Below are 8,402 nucleotides of genomic sequence, written 5' to 3' on the forward strand. Positions count from 1 at the left end.
TGATGGGAGGAGCAGGTGAGGAGGAGGATGGGGAGGAGGTGTGATTCATCAGTCTGACGGGTTCTACAACAAAGACTGTTGCAGGTGAAGAGACGAGCAGAAGAGAGCTCCTCCTACGTTTCCCAGAATGCACCAGGATGGTATAGTGAACATTCAGTCTGTAACATGTGAGGACACGTTTCTCTGCTTTCGTCTCCAAGCTCTCCTCCTGAACACAGGCGTCACAGAGCGAATGTGAAGCCGTCAGAGCTTTCTGTGACGGACGTCAGCAGCGACGCCTCCGACTTTCTCTTTGATCGGCGTTTTAAATGTCAGAATATGTGAAGGCACCGTGGAGCTGCTGGACTCTAACAGTGAAATCAGGACTTCATCAGCAGCACATTTCATTCGTTATCTGACAGCTCAAAGAGAAAAATCTGTAAATCAGTTGTGTTGCACTCAGCTGCTGTCCAGAACCCACATGCTGCTCATTCACAGGCTCAGGTTTGAAGTCTGCAGCTCTACAGGAACAACTTCACTGTTTTAACGTTCAGCAACATTATTGTTCTCATAGTTCACATCACTGACACCCACGACTCCTCTGGAGGAGGAACAAGAAGGAGACGAGTGAGAGAGGCCAGCAGGACTCCTATGACTCCTCTGAAGGAGTTAAATCTGGACTAGAGTTCACCAGAAGACATGTGGAGACTCTGAAGTCACCTGGAAGAAGGTTCTTTGGTCTGAGGAGACCACAATGGAGCTTTTGTCCATCAGACTAGATGTTATGTTTGGAGGACACCAAACACTGAACATCACCACTAACAACCTGATGCAGTCTGCAGGAGAACTGAGACGTGGAGAAGACTTGGTTTCCATCAAGACAATGAGCCGAAGCAAACAGCCAAAGCTCCACAGAGATGGTTTGAAGACAACAAGGTGAAGTTCTGGAGGCCCAGTCAGAGTCCAGACCTCCATCCAGCTGAGAATTAGAGTCTGGACCTGAAAAGTTCTGTTCCCTCATGATCCCTGTGGAACCCGACAGAGTCTGAACAGCTTCATCAGAACAATGCGGTGAAGCTGCAGCGTCCAGATGTTCAGGCTGATGGAGACCAACAGAACCAGTGATGGAGCTGAAGGTCCATCTGCTGAGGACTGGCTGGAGGAGGAGGATGTTTATGCTGGTTTTACATTTTTTATTTTTACTACTTTGTCGTCACTTTGACATGAAAGAGACGTTTTTGTAAATTCTCCTGAATGTAGAGAAGCAGCAAAGCTTCTTCTTCAAGCTCTGCGTTCAGCCTGGATGATCTAAACGTGGAGCTTAAATCCAGTCGTTTCTCTGCACCATGTGAACCGAAGCGTGTCAGAGCTGCTGGGTGTCCCTGGTCTGCATCAGCAGCTTTAACCAGATGTTCAGTTGCTGCTGAACATGAACCTGTGATGGATGAAGCGTTCCTCACCGATGCGGCTGTCCATCACGTACGTCTCTATGATGGCGCTCTTCCTGCAGATGTCTTCAGCCATCGACGAGCAGCTCACCTCCAGATGTTTCACCTGGAACACGACAATGCATTAAAAGGTTTTGGAGACTTTTTTAAAATGAAGTGACGGCTGAACTAACACTTGTTTAATAAAAGCTGAGGCCCGGTTCTTTGTGTGTCTGCGGTGGACTGTGCTGGTCTGCAGCGTCAGCGCCGACCCAGTGGATCCATATAAACTGTACAAACAGTGCAGGACATTAATAATGCATCTAAAAATATACGTCTTCAAGCAGGAGCCACTTTTACTGTTGACCGGCTGTCGAGTCGAGGAACAAAGTGAAGCGTTAAAAGAGCTGAGGCGTTAAATCAGGACGGTCGCTGCCGTGTGCACGTTGTGCCGCCGTCCGGGGCGACGGCCTGGTCGCCGCGGTAACAGGGGGATGCTCACCTTCTCCTCCAGCATCCACTTCTCCTGCTGGACCTCGGCCAGACGCTGGAACAGCTCTCCCACCTCGTCGTCGGACAGCTCGGCCGGACGCTGAGACTGAGGACTTCCTCCTCCGGACTGACGACAGACAGAAACCAGACGTGAGTCCTTTCAAACACCACTCAAGACATTCAAGGCATCTCTTACACACATTTTTACTGTTTTCATCTAATTTGGACGGATTTTAAGACATTTCTAACTCATCTGGACACGTTTGAAGACATTTCAAGTCGTTTTGCACCATTTTAAACTTTTTTTTTTACTTTGGAATATTTTCTAATGATTTTCGAGGCGGTTCGAGTCGTCTGGACCGTTTTTAACTCCTTACTTTTGGATATTTTGTGAGTGACTCTGGACGGGTCACGTCCAGGAGCCACTGCTTGTTCTGGTAGCTCTGCTGACATCGTGATCGAAGCGGTTGGATCCGGTTGTCAAGCAAATTTTATGGAAAACTTTGGAAACGTTGGAAAAAAAAAAAAAAAAACAAAAAAGGACATGAATGTGAAACTGGGTTTGTTGATCAGTTCACTGTTTGGGCTCTAAAATGTCTGAAAAAAGTGAAAAACGTTGACCAGAGTTTCCTGAAACACGAGATTACGAATGTTTTGTTCTGTCTACAGATGTTTACTGTCACAGAAGAGGAAAGAACTGAACATATTTACATTTATGGACTTTTTTTTGTTGAATTTTGATTAATTATGAACGAATCGCTGCAGCTTTACTTCTTGCTGCCTCTGAGGAGAAATAAATCACGTTTTTCTGCATTTACTGAAGCTGCCAATGTGAACAGCTGTGAGTTACTTTTATAGTTATACTTTTAACTTGTTAAAAACGTTGGCGTCGACGGAGGGAACGGACGTAAAGGTTCTGCTGCCTTCAGCTGAACTGTAGAACTGATCCGACCGTTCATCACCTGCCAGCTAAAACCTTCCTCCTCCGGATGCTCAGTCTGACAACGTGGAGCTAAAAACATCATCTGAAGCCCACCGAGGCTTCGTCACCAGACGTCGTCATGTGACTCTGTTGCCACGACGACGGCAGTAAACTGACCCGTACGGCGTCACGGCGCCGTCGGCTCTATTTACAGAGTTTCTATCAATAGAAAGTTAAATTCAGCAGCAGGAACCTCAAACGCACCTGAGAAAACAAAGGCAGCAAAAGAAAAGCAGAGGCGATGATGGGATGTCAGCACATCGCCGTGGCAACAGCTGTAACAACAACGCAGCCACGGAGCGATAAACCCGTTCGTCTGCTGATTGTTTTCCCAACTAATGGTTTATTATCAGGCTTCAGAGCAGCAGAACATCGTTTTCAGGTTGAACTGCAGGCAGTGTTTCCACAGAGGCCGGAACATGGAGCTAGTGCAACATCTGCAGGACGGTGAGACGATAGTCCCAGTGTTTAACATCTGGAGACACGGTTCTCATGGTTCTACCTGAGTCCTGCTGACAGAACACGTCTCTGAGTTCTCTCTCCTGCTTCAAGTTCTGGTTCCACAGAGCTGCAGGACTTTATGTTGCAGTTAAACATGAACCCAGTGAGTTAAAACGCTGACTGGTCTGAAACTGCATTATTACTGATGCTCCGCCCACCTTGTTCTGATTGGTCGGCTGGGCCTCCTTCATCATGTCTCTGTAGGAGAAGGACGAGACGGACGACGAGTCTCCGGTCTGCTGAGTCCGACTGGGACTGTTGATCTCCGACAGAACCAGCTCCTCCAGACCTGGACCAGAACCACAGAACACAGTTAATGATATATAACTGTCAGCTGTTTGGACCTGCAGACACCGCCCCTTTAAGAACCAGGCCCATCCCTTTAACAACCAGGCCCATCCCTTTAAGAACCAGGCCCATCCTTTTAAGAACCCGTCCCTTTCAGAACCAGACCGTCCCTTTAACAACCAGGCCCGTCCCTTTAAGGCAGGTGCAGCAGCATAAGTAGGCTACTTTAAAATGTCTGATTCTCAGGTTTGTGCTGAAGAGCTTTTAAACATTCAGCACAGCTCATAGATTATACATGAAGCTGAGGACTGCCCTGCACTGCTGCCACTCAGTGTGTGTGTGTGTGTGTGTGTGTGTGTGTGTGTAAACCAGAAGAAAACGTGTGATCGGTCCAAGAAATACAAAAACATGCAGCAGAACACAAACATTAAACAAACAGAGAAAAAGAAAACTTTGATGCAGAAAAACAGAAGAAGTTCTGGAGGTGTGTGTTTCATTAGTGTGTATTTTGTTTGTGTGTGTGTGTGTGTGTGTGTGCAGCAGACGCCAGTGTGTCCACCAGAGCGCTGGGAACCAGAGCGCGGCATTAAATATTCAGCAGAAGGTTCCGGACTGAGCCAGAACCTCCTGACGCAGAGGTTAGCATGCCGCCGATTACGGACCCATTGGTCACGTTACCATCACATCTCAGCCTCCCAGGACACACACACACACACACACACACACACACACACACACACACACACACACACACCCACACACACACACACACACACACACACACACTCTCCTTAGAGCATTTAAAGGGGAGCGCTGTCCATTTAGCAGATTTAAATCCTCACTGTGAGTTTCACTTCAGGTTCTGATCAATAACCTGCAGCTGCAGCAGCACAGACCGTTGTGTGTCTGTTTGTGGCTGTTTTGTGTCTCTTTGTATCTTTTCTGATCAGAGGCGGCGGATCAATAACGTGCAGCTGTACTGTCCACGTCTCTTCCAGAAGGTGAGCTCAACACAAGGATGCATGTTTTGAACAATCAGTAATCAATTAATTGTAAATGTGAACAAGTGAGCTCTGGTTGGAGGTCCTGAACCTCCTCAGAGTCTCTGTCATGGTCCCGTTGCTGCTAAACTCCCACAATGCTCTCTGCTGCCACCATGAGCTGTAGTCTGTAGACGCCTCCTCTGGTCTCTACAGGACTAAACAGGAAGAGGCTCCACCTGGTGGAACAACCAGGTACTACAGCTGGTCTACGATACGTTTCCTGACATCGCGACCTTCTTCTTCTGCTTTGTCGGTTATATTTTTAATTGATATCGATAACAACACAGCTCCAGGTGCGTCTACCTGTCCTGGTTTTGCTGTTGGTCAGGATCTCCTGGAGTCTCTCCTGCAGCTTGTCTGCTCGCTTCCTCTCCAGCTGCAGCTGCCGCTTCAAGTCCTTCAGCTGCACACAAACACACACAACCGCACACACAGATTTACTTTCTAATTATTATTTTCCATGCACGGCTGCTCTCAAATTGCTCTGCAAAAATACTTTCTCTCTCTCATCTCTATTCAAATTGTCCTCCGTCTGTCTCCGCCATCACTCTGTCCATCAGACAGTCAGACAGACAGTCTACAATCAGACAGACAGTCTACAGACAGACAGTCAGACAGTTTACAGTCATAAACACAATCTACAGTCAGACAGTTTACAGTCATAAACACAATCTACAGTCAGACAGTTTACAGTCATAAACACAATCTACAGTCAGACAGTTTACAGTCAGACAGATAACTTACCGCTGCACTTCCCTTCTTCTCCAGGATCCTCTGACCGTCCACCGTGTCCTTTATCTCCTGCAGAGAGAAAACAGTCTGAACTTCTGATTCTGTGGAGCTTCAGAGCTTCACCAGTTGGTCCATGAACTGATTGATCATCGTTGGAGGAGTTTTTCACACACAAACACGATGGATCAGTGTCCCAGATATCAGAATTGGCTGCTTTTGATCGTCTTACATTTTTCCCTCACCCTGACAGAAGTATTTGCTCAGTTTTGTGCCCTGACCAGAGCTTTTTTGATCTATTTTCTCGTTACCAGGAGGTGGTAACGTGGCCACTACGTCATAACAGTTCTCTATAAGAACCACCTCAGCCACATCCACACAGTTAAACACAGACAGGACTAGAGAAGGAAAGCATGTTGAAACTGTTGTGTTTCATATATAAGGTGTGATAAAGACGATGTAAACCTGTAGAGACCAGAAACTATCTGACTAGTTGACCTCTTCAGCGTGGCCTACAGTGCTGCTCTGCTCCCAGAGCTCCACTCTGGACGTCCACTGGAGCTCAGAACAAACATCAGACACTGATTCAACCATTTCCTGCCACTTGCTTCCCAAAATGAAACTCCAGTTGAGGAGTGTTCGGTTTAGGAGACTGATCTCAGATGTTTCCTGAACAGGACGTCCAGGAAGAGCTGAAGTGTTGCAGGAGCTCTGGAAGCAGAGCAGGTCTGCACCAGGAGAAAACCAAGACAAGCTCTCTGGTTGGACCTCAATCAGGTACAGCTTTTGACTTTTGTGTCTCCTTGTAGTCATTTTTAGTCCTTAATTTGTGGCGTTTTTGTGTCGCTTTCATCTCTTAGTTGCAATTTTGTGGTATTCTGAGTGTCTTTGCAGATGTTTTGTGTTTCTCTGGTAATTTTGTGCGTCTTTGTGATCATTTTATGTCTTTTTGTGGTCATCTTTTGTCTCATTGTGGTCTTTTTGTGTCTCTTTGTTGTATCTTTGTGGCATTTTTGTGCCTGTTTCTGGTCCCGTTGCATCTCTTTGTGGTCATTTTGCATGTCCTGGCAGTTGTTTTGTGTCCCTCAGCGCTCCGTTTGTTTGTCTTTGTGGACATTGTTTATATCTACATCATAATAATGTGATAAATGCTGGTAAAAGTGTAAGCTGAGCGACTGCTGTTTCATCCCCTCCTACAATAACACACTTCACTACAGTCAGCATCACAAAGTGGCCGACAATAAAGAAGCTGATGTGAGACTTGGAGCACGCAGAGATCAGAGGACCTTCTGGTGCTTTCTAAAGGTCCACGGATGCTGTGTTCAAAGTGAGAGATGCCTAAAGGTTAAAAAGCGGAGCCTCAAAGTCGGCTTTTATCTGCCGGTTCACCTGCAGAGTCACCTGAGGCCTCAGAGCGCCCAGCGATCAAACCACCGTCTGCAGTTTTACGGTTTTCTGATTACCTTTAAAGCTGGTGTTCAGACCTGCTGAAAGCTTTTACCTGTTTGAGTTTCCCGATGGCGTCCACGTGTTCGTCCTTCTGCTTCTCCACCTCCACCAGCTGCTGCTTCAGCCCTTCCATCTCCTCCTGCTTCTCCTGCAGACACACAACAAGACTTCGGCTCAAACTTTTCCTCCAGCGATGCCCCCGTCGCTCCTAATCCAGCTGACCGAGGGATTAATGCAGGAAGGGAACCTGCTTTTAATTCCCCTCTAATCTTCTGCTGCTAATTAATTTGACTGAAATCGACATTAAAGGCAGCGGCGGCTGACGGAGACAGAAAAAAGCTTGTAATTCTGCAGGAGTCGGTTAATTCCCTGTAATGTCGCACACCTCAATCAGCAACACAAACAGCTTCAGGCTTCGTTTCTGAGGAGCTCACATCCGATTACAGCGAAGCAAAGAGCAGAAATGTTAAAACGATCCACGCGGTGAAGTTTCTCAGAGTTTGTCTGATAGAAATGTCGCCCGTCATGTTAAATGATTCTTCACTCAGTGACATTTAAAGACTCGGATGTGACGCTGCTGCAACACAAACAGCTGCTTTACACACAGAACCAAGAGGACAGCATCCACTCAACGTATCCAGAGAAAATGAACACAAACCGACCAGAAACAGGTTGGAAGTGACCAAAGGAGACGCAAAACCAACTTCAACAGACGCACAACAGCCGAAAGACTCAAAACCAACAGCAAGAGCCACAAATGGTGATAAAAAGACAAGAAGGAGATGCAGAGACAGAAACAGAGACACAAAATGAACACAACCTGTTAGATACAAAACGCAAACAAAGAGATGCAAAATGAACAAACCGCAGGCGAACAAACGAACACAAAGACGCACAACAAGACCAGACGGGGATCAAAACTGACGTAAAATGAGCAGAAACAAAAACAAAACGACTACAAAAATGCACGAAGACAAACAAGTGACCACAGGAAGACAGAGACAACCACAAAGAGACACAATCTGATGCTGATTCAGTGCAAACAGACACACAACAGCCCTGCTGGGTGATTTATGTCGTCCTGTTCTCACTCCTGTGATGTAAAAACATTTTCTGCTGCTTTATTTCAAACACAAACCTTTGAATAATCCCACTGTTCAGCTCTTGTAAGGAACAAACTGATTACTTTTAACCGTGTTTGAGGCTGAAATCCAAACCGTACCTGCGTCCTGCCCACTAATTAGACCCCTCCATCGTTAATTAACTTTTCCTATTAAGATAAAACACTCAGTAATAATCAGAGTCTCTGAGGAAACCGTCCCTGAAGGAGACGCTTCCTGCTCTCTGATTGGCTGAGAGGGCTCCCGTCACGATGGTGATTATTGGTTATTGAACACACAGAAGCTTTGGTGTCACGTGAGCCTCCCCCAGTCCAACCCGCCGTTAACACCCCTTCACCTCTCCGGTTACCATGGAGACGCTTCAATTAGACACCTTCAATTACAATAACGA

At 46.6% G+C, this 8,402-nt stretch overlaps 1 protein-coding gene across 1 annotated transcript in view; it reads right to left on the reverse strand.

Annotated features, from left to right (window-relative positions):
• gripap1 (GRIP1 associated protein 1) overlaps positions 1 to 8,402 on the reverse strand; it is a 35,510-nt gene that overhangs the window by 4,779 nt on the left and 22,329 nt on the right. Inside the window, exons 19-25 of the mRNA XM_008288857.1 lie at positions 7,756 to 7,810; positions 6,943 to 7,098; positions 5,457 to 5,513; positions 5,016 to 5,115; positions 3,540 to 3,670; positions 1,909 to 2,025; positions 1,440 to 1,533 (exon numbers count right to left, since the gene is read on the reverse strand). Coding sequence (XP_008287079.1) covers positions 1,440 to 1,533; positions 1,909 to 2,025; positions 3,540 to 3,670; positions 5,016 to 5,115; positions 5,457 to 5,513; positions 6,943 to 7,098; positions 7,756 to 7,810 — 710 coding nt within the window. The remainder of the gene's footprint in view (positions 1 to 1,439; positions 1,534 to 1,908; positions 2,026 to 3,539; positions 3,671 to 5,015; positions 5,116 to 5,456; positions 5,514 to 6,942; positions 7,099 to 7,755; positions 7,811 to 8,402) is intronic.

Source organism: Stegastes partitus, unplaced genomic scaffold, assembly GCF_000690725.1.
Source record: "Stegastes partitus isolate 25-593 unplaced genomic scaffold, Stegastes_partitus-1.0.2 Scaffold577, whole genome shotgun sequence".
NCBI classification, from domain to species: domain Eukaryota; kingdom Metazoa; phylum Chordata; class Actinopteri; family Pomacentridae; genus Stegastes; species Stegastes partitus.